Raw genomic sequence first — 23182 nt, 5'->3', positions numbered from 1 at the left:
ACTCATAATAAATGAAAATAATGTACAGTATACATTTGAAACCATCAAACCATGTGTGTGTATAGTACACATTTACAGTACTTTTCATTAGAACTAAAGAAAAAGTGCAAGGATTTGGGCTGTATGTACTTCAGTGGTTTTGAGACTGGATGCCACAAACTATAATGTAATCACTAGGAACTAAGATGTACATTAATATTACCAAGGACCCTGACTGACTTCTGTTGAATTTGGAGAGCTTCCCATCCTCCCATAAACAAGCAGCAGAATACTTACATCAGGCTTACTCCATAAAACATACAAAAATACAATTTTCTATCCAGTTTTCACCAGAAGAATCAAATATGTCTATTAGTATTTGATAGTTCTTCAAACATTTTAGCTACTGATTAATATACCAAGGTGATTTGTGTTGTTTTAATCCATACAGGATAATTAAAATTTAAAAAAAAGATTGTATAAAATTCATTAATAAATTTCTTTAAATATGCAAGGCATGTTGGATATCTACACAAACTCTGGAGCTGAGACCATGCCAAGTAATTCAAAGATGAAACCTATGATATGAACAAACAAAATATAATTATATATTTTACACATTTATAAAAATATTTAAATGATACAATACAGTGCAAAGATGTTACACACAGGAAACGATCATTCTACAGTACAGTGTATCATTGGAAATTAAAACAAAAACCATTTTTTTTCCTTTGCTCTGAATAATCTTACTGGGGGTTTATCATCTTATACACAATAATGATCACATGACTGCATTATTCAGTCAGGAAATGTGTATATTTCAGTAAGCATACAGTATATAATACAATAGACAATACGCCCTCTTATAGTTTCAACTGTGTATGTCTGTCAAGGGTAAAACCATAAAAATGCTCAAGCCCATTATCACATCACATTGATCATGGCTTGAATGCACATAAATTTTATTCTGTTAGTGAATGAACACATTGGGCTTATTCGACTGGTTCATTTCGTTGACTATGATTTTCCGTTGAGTAATATTTTAATTTGACTAGTTTGTAAAATAGACTTCGTTGAACAATGAAAATTAACGTAAATCACAGTGCGTTAATCAGCGCTAAGTTATCCACATGACCAAAACAAACATGGCTGATTGGTCAGTTTATCAACAGAGTTTGCGTTAACATAATTTAGGTTAAATTTCAGAAAATAAAAATTATAACATTTACCCACATGAAGTCAAAAAATAATTCAAAAACTGGATGAATTTTTTTTTTCTTACGAAAAACCCATACTGCCACAAGCTGAAGCAACCTTGATTACGCAGTGTGCATCGTGGTAACTATGCAGCCATTTTGTTTTGTCGAGTATTTACCAGTTTTCTATTTGACTGGTCGTCTTTGTTAAGCGTGGTTTAAGGAAGAATGACCAGTCGAATACAGCTATTGTGTACAGATACAATGTGCAATATGCGCTATATAAGGTAAACAAAACATTATTTAATTGTATGTCCAATTGAAATTATAAGGGGCTTTAAAAGGGGATGCATAGTAAGTTTGCTTAACCAAACAAATTATATGAAAACAGGTCACATCACATATGACTGCCATTTAAATGAGAATTTTTGATAGGCTTCATGAATATGCATTAAAAAAATTCATGGCGTCTCATTATCTGCAACAGCCTAATTTCTTATACATGTTGCATCGCTGCAACTATGATACTATCGCCAACAGAACAATCACCCTCTAACAATAGCGTAGTACCATCTCCAGATTGCATTATTACATGCTGGTTACTGCTAACAATATCGCCATCTTCCTGCACTATCACATGGTGTTCGTTGCTACCAATAGCAACACAATCTTCAGCTGTCTGAAGAAGCACATGCTGATGGTGGCCACCTGGCCCTTCCTGGACAAACATGGTATGCTGGTGACCATCAGGCCCTTCTTGGACCAACACTGTGTGTTGACCATCTATGACATTCTCTTGATTATTTAATATTACTGAATGACCCTGCTCAACAAGTTGGCCCTGCATTATTATTTGCTGACTGCTGACCTGACCGTGTTCTTGATCTGAAAATGTTTCAATATGTTGTAGATAAATTTTTTGTCCTGGTACCAAGTTATTCTCTTGTTCAACCACAATAGTCTGTCCATCAGGTAGAATAATTTGGTTCCCTTCCAAAATCTCATGAGCATTTTGTGACATAGTCTGCTCAGTCCTACTAATTTGATCTGTTTGTCCACTTTGGTGTATTTGTTGGTTCTGTTCTTGGTCTACTACCTCTTCATTAACAACCAATTGCTGTGTTTGTTCATCTCCTTGTGCTTCCAGTTGGCTCTCAACACCAGTTTGTACCTCTTCAATAGCTGAACTGTAAGTACTTTCTATCAACGCAGGTGTTTCCTTGTTGCCACCATCAGCTAAATCTTGGCTGCTGGCAATGTTGCCATTCTGTTGTTCTTGTTGGATTAATTCTATTGCTGCAGTAGTAGCTTCTCTTTCAAATTCATTGACAGGCTCTTCTGACTCTGCAAGCACAACCATACATCCTTCTGGCAGTTGGCCACCCATTAGTGAAAATATGGCCTCTGCAGTTGTCTCTTGTTGCTGCTTAAGCTGCTGTGTATTCTCTGCTGTAACCTGTTCTTCTTGACATGTGGTGACAATCTTTTGCCCCTCTTCCTCATCTGGTTGCACATGGACATGAACAACCACATGACTGCTTGCTTTCATTGGTCTTCTAACTCTCTTCACATTTTTTTCAGATGAGGCCATTGGTTTATTTAAGTTCAATGGTACAGCTTCATTATCTCTTTCCTTATTTCTTATCTCTTGGGGCTCAAGAGTTTTCTTAACAAATTGTTGTGTTTTACCAGGCTTATCTTGAGCACAAGTGTTTCGTTTAGTTGTATCTTTCACAAGTGGCTTCACAATATACTCCATTGTATATCCATCTTCACCCTCGTGTGTTTTCTGATGCTCTTTTAAATAATCTAACAAAGCGAATGTTTTCTGACACATTGGGCATGTGTACATTTCCATTGGTCGATCATGTTCCTGTACCATGTGCTCCTTAAGTGCCTTCATCCTTAAAAATCTCCTATGACAGATGTTACATTCAATTGTTTGCAACGAATGCCACCTGCTATGAACCCGGTACTCAGCAATATTCTTAAACTCCTGCTTACAAAAATCACAAGAATAATAACGGTGAGTTTTCCTATGTGTCCTCAAATCTTTGTATGAGTGAAGCGTTTCTTGACATATATCACAAGAAAGCTCTTTTTCCGCTACACAAGTGTACTGGTGGCAGTATATACTACATTTAGAAAGAAATGTCTTGAAACAAGCATCACATTCATACACTTCACTTATATTCTTTGTGATATCTTCTGGAGTATTATCTCTTTCAACTACGTAATTGTTGTACCTAGTTGGAACTTTTACTTGTCTTCCAGATCTTCTAGTCTGCCTCACTGTTTCATCCATACATTTTGTTCCTTCTGCATCTATGTCTAGCACTTTGTTTACATCACTATTTTCTTGTGTTGTATAATTGTTTTGTGAAGATGTTAAACAACTGGTCACTTTATCACACTTCCGTGGCCTGCCTCTTCTTCTTTTCTTAGGAGAACTGTTATCATTCAACTCAGTCTCCATGTTTTCAATGGTCTTCTTTACATATCACTGCAGCTTTGCTTTCAATTAGTAACACGGCCTGATCGAATAGACTATCTGAAAAATAAAAAAGGAATAAATACAGTGTAACTATTCAAATAGTCCACTACCTAACATACAATAACAATAAAATACAGAATTAAAAGTTGGATAATTTTTTTTTTAAACAACAAAATTTTATACACTTAAAATTGTTATACAATACATAGCCTAGGTCTAGGTAGTACCTACCAAAATAGTTGGGAAGATTGTCTATAGTCAAGCAGTAACTTTTACTTAAAAAATTTATTTATATATAGAATAGGTGGCTACTTACTAGACATAGCATGTATCGTGGGAAAAGTATATTATCTGTTTGACTAATGTGCTACCATGGGGTGCTAATGCACTTTCGCACCTAACTTTTAATTCCTAATTTTTTTACCTCAGTGTCACTCTTCTCACAATCACAACATATAATTATAAAACATTTTTACATGATTCAACCGCTCACGAAGTACTTTTCCAACTAAAAAGATACCTTTACAAACTGGTTGATACAGCGTTTCCGCGCTAGCTAGCATGAGGAGCTGTACTGTTTTGCAATCAGGTAGAAAATTGCCAGAATGTCCGAGTCAATTCTTATATTTTGATACAATTAAAATATGAATCAGAATTTTCCCCTGAGCATCATGAAGTACCATATTTTTATTTAACTTCCTTGTCGTAATTGAGGTCTCATTGATATAAATACCTTTACAAATACAGGTTGATACACCGTTTCAGCGCTAGCTAGCACAACGAGCCCTACTGTTTTTCAATCAGAAAATTGCCAGAATGTCCAAGTTAATTTTTAAATTTTAAAACAATTAAAGTGCAGTCTTACAATTTAAATCGGCATTTTACCATGAAACATCCGACAACAAAATGTGGCATCATGAAGTTCCATCTTTTTGTTTAACTTTCTTGTTGTAATCGAGGTTCATCGAATCGCTGTTTAGCATTGGTAGTTGTTCTGCTGGATTATGCCGTTAAATAGGTCTAGGCTTCTTAGGGGCCAGGCCCTATTTGTATGTCTGTGTACGCATTTGGATAATTTTACTAATTTTAAAGTAATTAATGTACATGTGAATTTCATGTGCCACACATCATAATCAAACACCACCACCATAAAATATAACGCATAACTGAATTGACATATGAAAGCAAATAATTAAGTTTTTATAAACGTTCAAATTACATAAAACTTCGCACTGTAAACTCGGACATTCTGGCAATTTCCTACTGATTGAAAATGGCTGCAGCTCTCGTCTATCATGGATATGACTGCTAAACCATAATCTAGGATAAGAAGCTAGGCCTACACGTCAAGCCCATCAAGCATTTCCTAACTCGGATCGCAGTGCCCAGAGTCCGTCGCTCAAGCCAAGGCCCAACGACATTTTGCTTGCGCGAGTCTGCCCTCCTCCTCTAGTTTTGAAGGACAAAACTAACCTGGTTTATTTGTAAAATTCCACAATCATGTGGCATTCTAACTGCTTACTTTTCGGATTTAGGCCTAGCCTACCTAGGCCTAGTACTGAAACTATACATACCTAGCTGATTACAACGTACACACAGCGAATACGTCAACATTGTTCCTTTCTACACAATCTGTCTCATCATCACAAACTAGCTCTTACCCTTTCTGCACAACGCCCTCACACAGACCATGTGTGTTGTTGATGATTGGCGAAAAGTCATCGACAAATTGACTAATAAGTAATTGATGATCAAAGGAAAACAAGTTTCTTTCAACCTCTTAATATAAAATAAAACCACGCACAGATGATGGTATGCAATATAATTTAACCCGTTATTCATAGACCTACTTAATTACTTTATCTTACCAAGGGATCAATTTGCTGACATGCTCTGTGTTGTATTACTGTATCATCCTAACTTTCTCCTCTCCTCCCTTGAATGTGCAACACTTCGAGATTTCACTGCTAATATAAATGTGGTTTTCTTTAATCGCCAAACCGACGCTCCTGTGATTGATTTTCATACCTATCATCGGGTTAGCAATCGGATGGTACAGCCACGATTTTAAGTTTATATTATACATTATCATTACAGTTCGCCCTTCAATTCCACATAGTGTGTTAAGATAGCGCTAGTAGATGGTTCTTTGAAAAAGTGGTCTAAATCAGAGGGGTCTCGAATTGGAGGATACACTGTTTAGGTATTATTTTCAACTGTAATAAAGTGGCATAAACGTCATTAGACTTTCGTAAATAAATACAGCAACCCAACAAATTCGGATTTTAAATCAAACTTTATTTTTATCATAAAGCATAAATATTTCTGTAAAATATGTACGTTGGCTACAAATGAATATTCACAAAGTTTACAATTATATGCTATACATTTTGAAAGCACAAACCAAACAATTTATCTTCAATAACATATTTATGTATTAAAACTATTTTCTAAAAGTGAAATTAGTTATAGTATTCTTTATTCTCCAAACCTATTTTCTATACAATTATTTAAGAGTTGCTGGCACAATAAACACAATTTTCATTATTCATATAAAATATATTATCAAATACATTAAAATTCAAACCCCATCCCTTCCCAAATATGCTTATTATTACAAATAACTAATTCATGTCTATGATGCCATACTGAGCTCCCATAAAACCTCAAATTGAAGCCCCGGACTTCTATTTTTTTTGTTAACTTTGGATGGTCTTCTTTTTTATATGGACTTTTTTTTCGAGACTACTTTTGCAAAGTAAAGAGGGGGGGCTTCTTTTCAAAATGAATACTGTAAATTTTGTGAATTTGTACTATAAAACAATAAATAAACAATAAATAAGGCCACTGTAACATCAGTGTGTATTATGGAGTGTATTTAACTGGCATTAAATCACCTAAACTACTGTATAAACCAAGCATGTATTTAATTTATATTGTTTTCTGAAATCATGTACAGTATATGTACTGTATTATCTCGAAAAGAAGCCTATGCTATCTTGAAATGAACCCCATGGGCTTTTTTTCCAGGCTGATTTTGCAAACTAAAGATGGGGCTTCAATTCGAGTTCGGCTTCTCGAGATTAAGCCCACTGGTCTTCAATTTGAGGTTTTACGGTATCTCCTCTTCAGCTTTCCTTTTTGATAAAAAAAGCCTACGGCACAGACCATATTGGGACTCTGTTTACGGTAATCTAATCGAAAAGCTGACACTGATGCAGTGGTGGCACCAGTGGACATCAGGGACCAAATAAATCTACTGTGTAAACCATAATATCTCTACCCATTGCACCTCACTGGAGGTTCTATTCTAAAGACCTGTTATGTCTTGACTTCTGTATTTTATTTGACAAAACATGTGACATACCTAAATATGGTCATGATGACTTCATATCATGACCATATATAGGCATATTATGACAATTTATACGGCCATGCAACAATTTTTAGCTCCGATGAGGAGCTCTAGAAACACTTGGCTGAATTTTAGATCTACTGCCTCTATAATTATACTGCCCTCATGAGGCTGACTGATTAAACAGTTGATTGATTAAATAGATCATTTTTATATATACTGTTTTTATTTGATGATGTCATGAGGAGCTCTAGAAACACTCGGTTGATTGATTAATAGTAGATTGATTAATAGATCTTTTTCAGCTCTACTGCCTCTATTATACTGCCCTCAACAGAGCTTTCGAGATTACAAAAAATTGTTTTTTCAAAGAAAATGTGACAGTCTGGACACAGCTTAAGACATACAGGTCTTTTTTGCACGATGTGCTATACAACTCCATCTAGTATTAATTATTGTTAACACCTAACTGGCAGTCTCAGATGACCTCTTGGTTCAGTCCCCTGTTAGACTTACTTGCCCCATGTACACAAATATCTGGAACCACCACTGCATTGAAGCTTTAGAAATCTGTACTTAAATCTTATGTAGTGCATATTATCAAAGACTTTTTGTCTATGCAATTTATTTAAAACTCAACATTTTCCATTATATATAAAATGTGTTAATTTAATACAATATTAGGTAAGCACTCCAAGGATTCTGGATGAAGCTATTCAGCCAAAAGTTGCATAAGTTAAATTCATCTGGAAGTATAAATTATTGAATGTGAGCAATTTATCTGGATTAAGCATGGAATATATTGATAGTTTCAAATTATCATCACAATATGTATTAAAATATTTACATAAATATAGATAACATTACAAATAGATATTTTTATAGAGCAAGGTGAGACTTTTGTGGTTGTAGATATCAAAAAACACACACAATTTTTAATATGGATTATTAAAATATTTTAATTCTGTTAGGTATTAATACCCAAATGTAGAAAAGGTACGTTGGGTAGATGGCCCAAAATTTGAAGGTACCTTGACACTTGTGTTTGTTGGTATACTCAAGGTGTTAGCTTTAGGTGGATTACTTCCACTATCTCTGATAACAGGTCCAGCTCGCTCAGGTTTTGATTGTGGTTCAGTGGACAAGAACTCCTGCAGGAGGGAGGCATCCAGCGGGTTCCGACGTCTGTTGCCACTACCTCCTGACAGAGTTGTGGAAGACGAAGAGACTGAGAGCTGGGAAGGACTGTGAGGACCTGAAGAATGATTCATCTGGTAATGGTGTTCATATGGTAGGACCTTATCTGCAGGTGGTGCCATCTGGTGATCCTTGTAATTCGCTACTTCCTGCTGGGGTTGCTGGTGTCGTTCATATGATGAATTGTGGGATGGTCTTGATTGCTGCCGAGAATTTGATGTTGCTGTGAATTGTGGGATAGGTTTGGATTCTTGTCGTTTGACCTGTAGATCTGGCTGACTGGAATACTGTGCTGGTTTCTTGGAGATACTTGAGTCGTTTGAGGTGTGATATGTTCGAGCTTGCCTATGCTCAGTATCTGATTGAAGTGAATAGGATTTGGTCATGTGGGGATGTTCGGTGTTGGATACATTCCTTAGTGGTGTTTGCTGTGTGGGTAAAGCATTGCGGGAATAAACTTTACCATTCATGTTTGTAACTACCAGAGGTTGACCAGACATGTTGACAACACGTGGATGAAATGTGGTGGAAGATTTACCAGTCCCAATGCTTGCAGTGTGACTGGGAACGTCAGAAGACAACTGATGAAGTGTGGATACAGTGTGTGATTTTTGAAGGTCAGCTGGAGATTGTTTATTGCGATATGGATCAGTACTGTTTCTACTGGCAGATGGCTGTGTAATGGAGGCAGAGGAATTACGCGGCTGCTCTCGCAAACCTTGTGAATCATTAACATGCTGGTTTAGGTTTGGCTTTTCTTTGGAATGTTCAAGTGGAATTGTGGTGTTGTGTTGACCTTTTCCCTTGAGGTCATATTGACTTGTGTCAATATATAAACGTTTAGTTGAGCCCCTGGGCCCCAAAACATCGTCGTTTTGAGCTTTTTCATTGTTATGTTTAATGTTATTTGTTTGAATGGGTGAACTCTTGAAAAATAAAGGAGCATTGCCTCTACTGTCAGTCTTCAACCTTGGAGTTACACTGTGACCATTTGGTAATGCTTTTGAATTGATTATCTGTTGAGGACTGTTCAAGTTAACTACTTGTTGAGGGCTATTCTGACCAGCAGAGCCAATACCAGAGCTCATGGACACCTGATCATCTTCCGTCTGTGAGTGATTTCTATTTGATTCTAAACCGCTATCTGGGCTAAAACCATTCACCATTTTATTATTATGACGAGTCGGTGATAATGACTTGGCGCGTGAAGTAACATGTTCTGGTCCATTCATCATGTCAGATTTTCTTGCAGCCTGTCGACTCTTACGGTCACGACTTGAGGCTTGAACTTTCTGATAAGCTGGTGACATAGATCTTGACCTGAGACTATCCTCCTTATTGATCTCAAGGTTACTTTTACTATTAACGATCACTGGATTACTGACATCTGGTTCTCGCTTAGGAGATAAGCTTCTGCTCCTTTGGTACGAGTTATGTAAAGACATATTTCTGTTATTGGAACATGCTAAGCTCCTTGGGGATCCCTGTTGCACAGTTATATCCCCAGACTTAGTCCCCATCTCAAAATTATCAGTTTTTTCTCCACCAATAAACTCTTTATGTACTTCGATTCGAACAGTTTGCTGGTGTTTTTTGATCTTGTCCATTTTTTCTTGTTTCAAGACAGCTTTAGTGAAACTGTTACTCCGAGTTTTCGGGACAGCACCCGTATGTACATACAATGATGTCCTTAAATCTTTACTGTCTTGAAGTGACTCTCTATTGTTTGATTCATTCACAACTCGTTCAGAATTGTGAGCACCAGTTTTTTCATGTCTGCCTATCTGTACATAGTCTCTGTGATTTGGTTCACTTTTTTTAGCATTTTTGGAAGATCTGTCCGCAGGCAGAACATCCTCTACAATCAAAGTGCGATTAGGTGTTGACCTTTGGATCCTGTTAGGTTCAGAAGACGAATTTCCACTGGATTTGTGGCTATCTGAATATATTAAATTCTCCATATGCTGAGCAGTTCTATTTTGGTTATGATCATGTGAGAAAGGGCTTAAAGTATCATTTCTTTGAAGAAGGCTGTTCATGTGCGACCTTGTTTGTACATATCCAGAGTCATCAGTTTTACACAATGAACTATTAGTATATTTAGTTGACGAATCTATGTCGTCGGTTTGTAATTCCTGTACAACCCATTCTTTCAATTCTTGTTTAACATCTCCAATACGATCCATATAACATCTGTAAATGAGTAACCTGTCATAGTTTGATGTTTCTCATGAGATGTTTATTTTTACCATAAACTAATTTCTTTTAAACACAGAAATAATAATAAAAAAGGTGATTTTTGTTTAATCTGAAGAGTTCTTGGAGCGGATAACTGTTGGAACCATAGGTGATACTCTGTGTAGGCACATACCGAAGCTTTATGTTTGTCAGTGTAGAAAACATGTCCACTTGGTCCTGGTTGGTTCATAATGCGACCCAGCATTATACCTTCTTGAATTTTTTTATGTTCTTTCACACGCTTCTTTAGTTCATGTTTATCAAATGCACTCTCTTGCAACAGTTTTTCAGCTTCTTTTTTCTAAAAGAATCAAATTAAATAAGATTTGAAATTATTTAAGGTTTTTTTAATTTTTTTAAAGGTTTACTAAACACTCTAAATAAATAGATATAATGATTTTAATAATAATATAAAAATGTTTATGCAGGTTCATAGAATTTAAAGTAATAAATACAATTTAAATACAGTTTATCAATGAAGCCAAAGTCATTGCATCAAGAACAATAAATCATAAACTAAAATTAGTTAGTCAAAATTATAGAAAAGGGGGCTTTTTGGTTTTCAGCCCTTTCAGATCAATTCACGGGAGAGGGGGTAGGGGCGAAGGAAACAAATTAATTCTTTACTTAGTTTTATAATATATTTCAAAAGAAAGCTTTTGATTATGTGACAATAAATTATTTTAAATAAGATATGTGCAAACTGTACCTTGTCTTTGTGTTTCTTTTTGCTTGCTTTGTCCTTTGGTACAGCCAAGATGGAATCAATTTGATCAACATTTTTAAGTTCTTTCCTCTTCTTGCCTGGACTTCCAGGATCTTCTGCACCTTCACTTTTGTTTCGATGATGCTACAAATATAATGTAATGAGAAAAAAAAATTAATCCTAAAACCTAAAGACAAGCAAATGAAACCAAGTGTATAAAAAAAACCTAGACAAAATATATTTTCTCTTTAATATTCAAGACTATAAATAAAAATACTTTACAGTAGATTAGGATGTATGAGGGCAGCAGACCACCTTACCTTAAAACGTACTTCTTTTTTTACACGCACTGTTGGGGATGCTTCACCACCAATAGCACCAAGAGATTTGGAATGTTTCCCTTTTCTTTTTGCTTTCTCCTTTTCCTGGAATTTCCTCTGAAATAAAGCATGAAGCATCAGTTATTGAAATTGTGTGGCACCCTTCTATAATTATTTTAATATATATTGAATTAGTGTTCAGTCAGGGATAGGAAAATTCAGTGCAAATGAGAGTGATGACGCATGATGTGATGTCATCATGACCATATTTAGGTATGTCACACGCTTTTGTCATATAAAAAGTGATAAGTGTGGACAGGGCATTAGGGAAGTTCTTAATTGGGTGATGTGACTGTATTCTACCTTTGGTGCTGACATGACGATCAGTACCACATCAGGGTGGTTATTTTGGCGGGCCAGGTCAATAGCAGTTAATTTTTTATTATTGCGGATATTGACATCACATCCCGAATCAGTCAGGAATCGTGAAATCTTCTGCTTTCCCAGTCCAGCAGCCATGTGCAATGGTGTATTTCCATCCTTCAAAAAGAAGAAAAATTTGTGTGTTGTAAAATGTGTGCAAAAATTAATTAATTAATTAAAAAAAATATTACTATTGTATTTTTTTACAAACTCATATAAAGTTATCTTATTATCTACATTATCTTCCCAGGAGCTAGCATTACGACCAACATCAATATAATTTAATTTTCTGTTTTTGTCCTTACGTATTCTTTCAAAAATACTTGTCCATTAGACTATATTGTTAATATCATTATTAAGTAATTGGTTGATAGATTCATTCATTCATTATATTCTATCCACAATCAACAGAAAAAAAAATAACATCCATTAACTATTTTTTCTCTTTTAATAATCTTTATTACCAGTACAATGTTTACCAGTATTGTCTGTCTATGCTGATATCTGTTGTATGTAACTTCTCATCACAATGACACAATAAAATGTTATATATGTCATGGATGAAATTAGAATGATCTTGGACAATCTGATTAATAAGCCATACCTTATTTTGAGCATTAATGTCTGCCTGACCACTGACCATAATCCTCGTACAAGCAATATGACCAAATCTCGTTGCTACGTGAAGAGGAGTATCACCGTGCTAATGGGCAGAGAAAGACAGGAGATCCTTATAAACAGGCTAATCTAGAGAGCTTTTAAGTGACTAAAAACTAGGACACACATCAATAAATTTTGAAATCTCACTAATTAAATCGCAAGACCATCATGGACATCTGTAACTGGATCTTCTTTGGGAAGCCGAGCCGAATTATCTATCATTTTGAGCTATCTGTATCACATAAGTTTTTTTTATTTTTTGCTTCTGTACTTATTGTCGATACTGAATAACACTGTAGTTGGTTCAGTAACATATCAACCGAACTAACTATATTGTTTGAGATATTATATCCATTCTATCAAAATAGATAGATATTAAATACAAAATAATGATTAAATATGTCTAAATTGTAATTACATAAAGACAAAATTTAAATAATTAGATATTTTCAGTGTTGCTTATAGAATACTTTATCATAAAATGGTAATGGTAATCTTTTTCCATTTCTATAGCGTATGCAATAGTGCAATGTCTCTATGCGCTCTTTAAATCCAGCGTCAAGCAAACAAAAAAAAAGACAAAAAGAAAAATGACAATGAACAAAAACAACAAAAATAAAACATAGCACCATTTTTTATGGTATTTGTGCAGACTTACCAAATCTTTGATACTTGGGTGAGTACCGCTTCTCAGTAAGTTCCTGGTGGTTTGGTTATGACCGTTCTGACATGAAAGATGAATGGCGCGCATTCCATGCTGAAATGATAAAATTATTATTTTTTTTAAAATTCCTGAATGAATCAAAGGGTCTACTATCAACCACAGTGTAGGCCTACCGTTCTGACGGCTATACAGCAATAATGATCAATAACATTTTCTAAACAATTTTTAGGGGTTTTTTTTCATATTTTCCACAGACACTATATCTAAGCTTTGTTTTACCAGTTGGCATACCCTGCCAAAAAAAAAATCATCAGTGACTAAACCATGAAAACTGTATATTCATATTCTCCACATTATAAGCTTTAAAATGATAGGTCATTTCCTGGAATCAACCAACTATTACTTATGAGTAAAAGTACTACAGTACTCTACAATACTGCCTCATTCTTATGCTGATTTCTCAATTTAACATTTAGCAACAGTACGCTGGTTTGGGATGGCAAGCCTCAAATGTTTATGTGCAAACTTAAACAAATCCATTTCAAACTCACTTTGTTAGCAGCATGAATGTTGCATTTGCCAAATTTGATGAGCATATCAACGGTTCTACTATATCCACTCCACGCTGCCTCATGTAACGATGTGTTCCCATTCTACATTAAAACAAAAAACACAAAGCAAATATGGATTACGGAAGGATTCTACAAACACCTCATCAATGAAATTGTATTAAACTTTAATAAAAGGTATTTGATGGATGTTATAGACAGTGTAATTTTATGTAAATTAATTTTTTTGCCAAAAGGAATAAGATAAAAATAAATATAATAAATATTTTTGTAAATTTAATTTAAAACAACAAATAACAACTTTTAACATCATCATTGACAATTGACACATACAGTACAAATAAAAGCAACATTATGGTAAAAATATGTATATTAAAGAATTAACAATAAACCATTAGGATCTGCACTGAAATTGACAAGGCTATTTTATTCTATGTTTTGGTTTTACAATACATCATCCTACTTTCTTCTGGTTAGATGACTGCCTCATTTAAAATGCACATATTAAGTAGGAATAGGTTTATGTTAACTTATACTATATTTGTTGCGAAATGTAAAATAAAATGGCCTTGTCAAATCTTTAGAGTGATATTCTTACTAAAATTACTATTATTTTATAAAGGTTTCAAAGTGAATCTAATCAGGGATTGTTGGCCTTCTATTGTTGTATTTTTCAATGTGCTACAGTATAACAGACATCATTGCACAAAATACAAAATATAATAACCTACACATATCTAACAGATATAAACCTAAAACATACAGTACAGAATGATACATAATTTTTGTTACATGAGCCAGCTGTCGCCTTTGTGTTCTGGTACTTGACATCCAAAATTGGCTTCCTTAGTGAGCATTTTCTTTAAAAGGGGGAAGGGGTGATTTTAATTTCCTTACCTGCTAAATCAATAGTATAATTTATAATACACTGCTATGAAAACGCATGAGTAGGTAGCGATTTTTTATATTATGTGTAAAATCTTGTGACTTTAATGTTAATTTTAATAATTCTTATCTAAGCATTGTTTTTTGTGAGTAAACAATGATTGATAAATCTGAGTAAATGCAGCAGAGTGAATGAGGGGGACACAGCAAATAGACAAAAGCAACTGACTGATAAGTAATAAACAATAGAGTACTGAAAATAGGCCTTCCGCAGGTTTTCCAGAAAACGTTTGGGACTGAATTTTACGCCAAATAAGGATAAAGTCTTTTCATCATTTAATGAGACTACCTAAATGCATGTATTATTAATGATTATATTGTTCCAACCCTTCCCAATATGGATAGGTCCAGAAATTAAGACTACCCCCTTGCTTCTTGGCCAAAATAATCTTTATATTTTTGAAAATATCTTGTTTTATCCTTAATTTCAGCAATTTTTATTTGATTTTAAGGTAACGGAAACAAATTTTGTTGTATTTAAAATTTTAAGTTCTTAAATTCTTAAATGAAATTAAGACTCTTTGTAAATCTTCCAAAAGAATGCCAACCTCCTGTGCCAAGAGGTAGGCTACCTCATTTTTCAAATTTTGAAACCTGAGTATATTCTCTTCTAAAGTTCTAGTAGGCCTACACTGATCATTCAGGGTCTGGTATGGAATGGAAGCTGTGTGATTATCAAATATCATTTAATAGAATTCTAATTGTATCGTTAATCTGTTAATGTAAACCACAAAACCACTACTGAAGAGGAAAGCAAACTTAACAACTATTTAACCGCAACACCTAGGTACTATCCCATTGGATGCAAACAATATTGGAGGTGTTGATAGCTGAGGGCAAAATTTGCTCTGCAGTTATTGATATCAAAAGGGCAATGGATTTGGAGTTTACTTAAACTTGAAGTGTTATGGATTTTAGTTTATATAAAATACCAACAGTATAATCAATCACCAGGCTTTTAAGGTGTAAAAATATGTCCATCAACAATCCAATTCTTGGTTTTTGGATGTTAGTTCACCTCAACTTTTGGCATTCAATTTCAAAATCAACAGTAAAGTTGTAAACACATGTATTGTGAATTGTGGATCGTATTGAGGGATGATGTACCAACCACCAGCAGTTTATATAGTAACCTGCTCTGCAAAAATATCTATTTACACAATTGTTAAAATTGCTTCTGTCATATCTTATATCAGTAATCTGATAGATACAAACACATACATACAATACTGTATACTGAATGCATTTTAAAAGATGTGTGTAGTCAAGTTTAGTGGCTATAAATCAGCAGTGGTAAACAGAGGCCAACCAATCAAATCCATCAGGGGGCAGAGTTTATGTAGGGTCATGATAAGGGCATGTTAAAAACATAAACATTGGGCAAGATACTAAGAATGGATGCAAGGAGGACAACTCAGAAAGATGAGTCAGTGTGCCATACTAATGGCAATCTACTCCACTTTCTACCATACTTCTAGTTTGTTATACAAGTTGCTTAAAATTTATTTTTAGTTGCATTTGGTAAAGAATTTATTGAACATTTAAATTCATGAATTATAATGAATAATGTATTATTTCTATTGTATATTTCTATTGTATATTATTATTATTATTATTATTATTATTATTATTATTATTATTAATTTAAAAAAGTCAGCCAGTCTGTTACCGTATTTGAAATCGCTATTTTTTTTTTTTACTGTATTAGCTAATTAAGGTTTATACTACAGTATTTTTATTTTGGCTTTGAGAATTTATCAACTCTACCTTTCAAGCTAGAATTTAATAAATGAAATAGACATACATTGCAATTTAATAGAAAGATGATTGATGTATTAAGAGTCTAGAATCTCAATTTGATTTTTAATTAAAATTCTTTTAATGATACGAAAAAGACATTAATTCTGATTTGGTAAAAAATTTCAAATTTCAAGTACTGTATTATAAGTTCACCAAAACTGAATATACTCTCATAACTTGCAATTGAGGTTCAGTTGTTTTTAGGTCGACTCATGGAGTACAGTACCCCAAGAGTTCATTTTTATTATACCACCATAAATCACATAACAAAACAAAGAATGCTAAAAGATTAATTCATAAGGATCTAACCAGGGAGTTATAGTGGGATCTAACAAAGACTACAGTAAAATTATTCATATTGCAGGAATGCTATATCATGGTATATGCAGTGCTGCATAAGGCTTTAAATATAGATGCTGTTAGTTTGAGATATAGACAGTCACATTCCTTGTGTCTTTGGGTTGGGTACTATTAGCCTCTCTTCACTTTCGCCATATACGATCACCTGATGATAGGATGTGGCTGATATGGAATCCCATTTGAAATTAAATTAGTCTGGTGCTAAATTAGGCGTGCACGACTAGAAATATAAATATTTTTAAAATTCCTACATTTTTCATCTGTTGATAAAGTCGTTTATTATTGTATAACAATGACTCGACACAAGTTGTTGAGTAGAATAGTCAGTTACTAAAATGTGTATTACCATGGAGGAAAGAGAGAGTCCTAAAACAATTGAGTGAATCCCATGCTCATTAAAATCCTGCTATCCAATAAGTATTACTATGAGTCAAGTAGAAAACTGTACGTAGCCATGAGTTTAACTTTATAAACTATAAATCATCCACTAAACAAAACTTATGAAGACATTTTTTTTCAGGCAATCACTTTAATTCAGTCAATTATAAGAAACATAATGAAAACAAAATAATTAATCATGCATAGTATTCAACTCATAAAGTCAATTACAAAAGTCAATGATACTAATGTAAGAAAAAATTTAGTGATCTGTACAACACCAACAGGTGTCGCCATTTTGATAATAGTTTTGAAGATTTTTTTATGCATAGTATAAATTAATTGACCAGCCAGAAACTGGGCCTTGGACTTGGGGACCACTTACTCTACTCAATCTCATTTTGTTTTGTACATGAAATTTATAACCAAGTAAATTCAACCAGTCATAATATCACCAAAATTGACAAACAGGAATTTAATGAGAAATTGTTCCATGTACAAAACATGACTGTGTCTGTAATTGAAATCTGAATTTGGAAGGGGTGGGGGGGGGGTCCTATTTTTTATTTACAATATTTTATTTATTAATTTCAAACTCAATAGTCAGTACAACACCCTATAAAAGATTACCCATAATCAATATTATGTAACAATATGAAGTTATTGTAAACCACTTAATTTTATTTGGCTCTAAATTACAGTATGCTACACATGCTTATTTAGCTTATTTGCAACCACAAATTTTGGCAAATTACGACATTTGGTATTAGATAGGCTCACTTTCTAATAACAGGAGTTGAAAGAATCAAAAGGCATTGCATACATCTACACATACAAGACACTTTTGAAGGATTTGATTGAGGGCAAAAACATTATCAGCTTTGCTACTGGGATAGATGAACAACTCCTGCTAAATGGTGTATATATAAAGGAACAAACCTCTTTCCTAATAGCAATTTTGTATACATGAATGTACTTCTTCAGCCACAATTCAGATTCCAATCATTATGATGTTAATGTTTGCGCAATCGATGTTCATTTATACTGACCTTATTCTATGTTTATTTTGCACTTGAGTAAATTTGCTTGACCTGAGTTTCAAAATCGTGTCAGGTAATTCTTAATCCAAATCAAACTGGTCTTACAAAGGTTCTTAGAAATATATCATTCTTTTATTCAGTTTCTACCATCCATCTTATTAAGCATACAACTAACTTTTTATTTATTAATACAAAAAATCTAAAAAATCTAGAAAATTCAAACATTACCTAACTTCAATTTTGATGTGTGAGATTTCCCCTGCAGCAATATCTACTCTATTAAAAGCATATAAAACCATGGATCTACACATTTTATAAATAAATAAATAACTTTATAATACATTGGCAAGATATTTTTTTTTGTTTCCTACCTCATCTTGTCTGTCAACTGCGATGCCTTCTTCAATGAGCGCCTGGACAACATCAGCATGTCCATCTATTACAGCCCTATGTAGAGCAGTGCTACCATACTAGAACACAAATTTTATTTAGTGTTTTATTTTTATTACATGATTTTCGACACAACATGAGAAACACACAAAAACTAATATAAACAAGTCACAAATGCCAAGGATTGCCAAGAGTAGACTCAATCACTTTTGAGGAATTTTTCTGTTAAAAGTAAATTAGGAGAGACTTTTTTATTCCTTGTTCCGAGTACTTATTTTTGTAAAGATTATCGGAGGAGGGTTGAATGAAAATAAAAATAAAAGTTTGTTTTCTTATTTAGCAAATAGTTTTGCCAAAATCATCCCGACGGAGAAGAAAATAAAAATAAAATTTTATTGGTGAATGTAAGATAGGATGTTTAAATGCTTCAAATTTATATGAAGAAATATCTTATCTTTGGAAACATTTGAAGGCAGCAGAGGGTGTAATAAAAATTTTTTTAAACTTTTATTTTTTTTTTTAGATTTCCACTTTTCCCTGGTGGCGGGTGCGCTAATTGGCCAAAAACAAAATTTTATTTTTATTTGAAATCAATATTTGCAGTCGGCGCGTTCACTAAACAAGGTATAAAAAAACACAAACTTACCACATCTTGGACGTTAGTATCGCATCCTAGTTGAACACATGCCTTAGCAGTATCTGCCTGGCCGTAGTACGCCGCATAGTGCAAAGCAGTTCGCCCATACTATAAAAAAAAGTGTAAAACAAGCTATGAAATTTTGGTTAGGATTGATAGCTATCATTTTGATATGCTTTTAGACATCATCAACATAAAAGTATGTTGTTATAGTTCAGGTTGTACTCTCCACCTGTTATTTCATCACCTATCCATTAATTTTCAATGTTACATAAAGAGGTCCACGGTTAAAATCCTACAAGCCCTTACAGTATGTATGATGAGTCATTTTAAGCACTTGTACAAACAGCATTTTATGTCCCGTTTAATGATTTGTCAATAACCTGTCATAAAATCTAAAGTCTAAATTCCTTTAGTGGTCTCCCTTATGCAAGTACTATACTGCACCTCCAACCCCATACCTTACATTTTCCAACTAGTTTTTCTCTACCCCTTTCAAGTCCTGTCCAAACTATCAAAATTTTATTGACAACAATATGTGATATGCCTAAATATGGTCGTGATGACATCACATCATAACCACCACACTGTAAGGTTGATATGTTTTTGACATCATCAACACATTGTATGTTGTTATACAGTAGTTCAGGTTGTACTTTTGGCACCTGTTACTTCATCACCTGTTCATAAATTTTCAGTGGATTACATTAAGGAGGAGTTTGGTTAAAATCTTACAAGCTCTTATGTATGAAAAGTCATTTAAGCATTTCTACAAAACAGCATTTTATGTTCTGTTTAATTATTTGTTGATAACCTGTCATAGAATCTTAAATATCATTCTTCAGTGGTCTCTTTTAAATACAAGTACCTCCAAACCTACACCTTGCATTTTTCAACTAGTTTTCCTTTACCTCTTTCAAGCAATGTCAAATCTTTCCAATTTTATTTGACAAAAATATGTGGCATGGCTAAATATGCCCATATAGCCATAACGTGCCTATACGATCATGTTATGATGTCATCATGAATATATAGTCATAACCATGACTATGGCATACAACTGTTTTCTATCAAATATAATCAGGAGGAAGCTTTATATACTATCACACATTTTTTTGGCTATTGTTAATTGTTGTTTTAATACATTTAGCAGTATTATAATTTATTGGTTACAGAATACAACAAATATCTCAAAAAGAAGAAATTATAATATTGAGATAAGGTTGACTTATCTTTTATCTTGTATGTTCAGTTTTGTTTGTAATCTTAAGTGCTTGTGTTCAATATAATAAGAGATTACATCTTCTTAATAGGTCTTCATTTGCACTTTACTTTACTTTTTATTCCAACATCTCATATTCATTTTATATAAACAGTAGTATAGAGTTTGCCTTACCTTGTCAATACCAAAGCGAGCCCCTTCCTTCAAGAGGTCTTTGATCTTGCCCTTTTCCCCCTTGCTAGCAGCTAGCCTTAGCTTGTCTGAAAGCTGGCTTGGGGTGGCCATTTAGGCTACCTGTAGTCCTCGCCTAGCATTGCCACTGACTTCTGAAACCAAAAGTAGCATATCGGTAAGTGATTAAAAACTGGTTAGGAAAGAATAATCTGTGAAGATGGGTACAATACAGTACATAACAAACATAATGTTTGTTATATTATTTCGCTATGTCGACATTATGAAGTACGTCATTATGTTTAGTCATTGATATAGACAAACACTTTAGGAGATAACTATTCTTAAGTACTTGAAATAATAGTTATTATATCAATATAATAATTTGAACAAGGTTGAAGTCCATAAACTTCAGATAACATTGATAATTGTGTTCCAAAACATACCAGCAGTTTTTTGGGCTATGCGGTCAATGTCTTAACTGTTTCTATGCTGTAATTCCATGTAACTTACGATAGTCTAAACCAGCATTGTCATGTCTAATATATAATATACTACAGTAGGTAGGAAAGCATCATGTACATGTCAACTATTGACTGCTGTAGGGATAGCATGTTGAGAGGCATAAAGCCAGTTATTACGGGCTCAGTGGGAACTAGTTGCTATGTCCGCATTGCACAATAGGTACCATTCCAATTTGATAACTGTTTGCGTTTTGAGTGGCAATTCACAGGTGCTTGCAGATAGACCATCGTTTGAACGATCGATGAACCTAACCGGTGGATGGGTAGCGTGTCACAACGGGCAACTGATTAGACCCATCCTGTAAAGGTAAATGACAGCTGGGCAATTAAGTATTAGATGAAAGTAAAAGAAAGACAAAGCTTTAAGTTGATAGTTAAGGTAGTCACTTTAGTTCTCACTTACAGTAGAATCTATCTTGGTATCAAATCATGTAAAACATCAGGAAGAATCACTAGAAATAAGGTTCACCCATATCAAAAAGAAACTTACTTTCTTACACAGTAAGCCTCTAGGGTACGAGATTGTACAATCATCCTAATATTATCACATACTTGTATGAAAAAGGATACCAGACAGTGGAAGGTACTATATGAAAACAATAACTGTTCATATACTCAAAACTGATTACCAACTACAATTTACTGTATAGGTTTCTTCCTTTTACATCACTTTTATCAACAAAACATCTTTAAATACTCATCCCTTACACAGTAAATACTGTAATCCTTAGCTTATACTGTATCCTTCCGCAAAACCTTTGCCTTGTGTCACAATCCCTAACATTGATATTCTACAGCACATCTTTAAACATTGAAAATACATGTACAAACATGAACAATGGAAGTAATTGATTAACAACATACGGCACTAAGCCTGCCAGGATCCATAGGTGCCTACCAAGGCCTGTCAAACTACTAATCCCTACAGATACGGTAATTGCATAATAGGACAAAGATGTAGACAACAATTAGTGGTTAAACTGATGGTCATGTCATAAGTATTATTGTTAAAATAAAATGTTCAACAGACCTTTAAGAAAAAGAAGACTAACCAACAATGAAGTGAAATTGGTAGGTGCGATCTAGCAGGAATCCAAGAAGGCAGACTCGGTTCATCAAGATTGAGCTCATTGAGGTTCTATCTAACATGGATTATGAATATATTCCAAATTGTACAAACCCCTCAAAGCCTCCAGAAAACATCAAGCAAACCCCTGCAAAACTGCCGCCTACATCATCAAAACTAGATATGATCATGATGTGATAATTATAGAGCAAACAAAGGGCCACCACTACAATATACTGTAACCCTTAATCTTTCAATCACAAACTGAAAGACTTTGTACTGCACCATATTTTTCAAACTTTTTGCAATGACAATATGTGACAAAGACAAGCCAAACCAGTCACTCGATGCAAAAATCAATTTTGAGTTATTAATACTTTAAAAGAGTAAAATAAAAGCTATAAAATGGTAAAAAAATCATTAAAATCTAACATTTCCTTATGAAGTTACAAGTGTTTAAACATACAGCTGTTTAAGAAAAATATATGAGAAACCAGCCTTCAAAGTTCATGAATTTGGGCATTTCTCATGCAGAAACTATCATCAAATCCTTAAAAAGTGTTGTTTTAATTGAAAATGGGGAAACTAACAGCATACTATAACATGATCTATAAATATATAAAGGTTAGTTTAGTGCAATAGAATAGGTTTTTAAAAATTTGTCATTCCAGCATGTTTTGACCATTTTCTCTGAAATATCATTTGCGATGAGTGACTGGTTTGGCTTTTCTTTGCCACATATAAACAGAACTTAGCCAAAATATAAACTTTGATCTTCTGTGTAAATGCCCTGCTTTCACATAGGTAATAACGTACTGATGCTGGTATAGCAGTGTTATGCTTTA

At 33.9% G+C, this 23182-nt stretch overlaps 1 protein-coding gene across 1 annotated transcript; it reads right to left on the bottom strand.

Annotated features, from left to right (window-relative positions):
- Positions 1–81: 81 nt before the first annotated feature.
- Positions 82–5350, bottom strand: LOC117105545 (zinc finger and BTB domain-containing protein 24-like). Its single transcript, XM_033246713.1, has 2 exons — positions 5247–5350; positions 82–3729 (listed from the first exon to the last, which is right to left on the bottom strand). Exon 2 carries the CDS (start codon positions 3652–3654, stop codon positions 1675–1677), a length of 1980 nt encoding a protein of 659 aa, XP_033102604.1. The 5' UTR covers positions 3655–3729; positions 5247–5350; the 3' UTR covers positions 82–1674.
- Positions 5351–23182: the final 17832 nt, after the last annotated feature.

This window comes from Anneissia japonica, unplaced genomic scaffold, assembly GCF_011630105.1.
Source record: "Anneissia japonica isolate Jap-2015-1 unplaced genomic scaffold, ASM1163010v1 scaffold287598_len761594_cov195, whole genome shotgun sequence".
Taxonomy (NCBI): domain Eukaryota; kingdom Metazoa; phylum Echinodermata; class Crinoidea; order Comatulida; family Comatulidae; genus Anneissia; species Anneissia japonica.
Note: the sequence above shows the minus strand (reverse complement) of the source record. Positions and strands in the feature narration are given on the sequence as shown.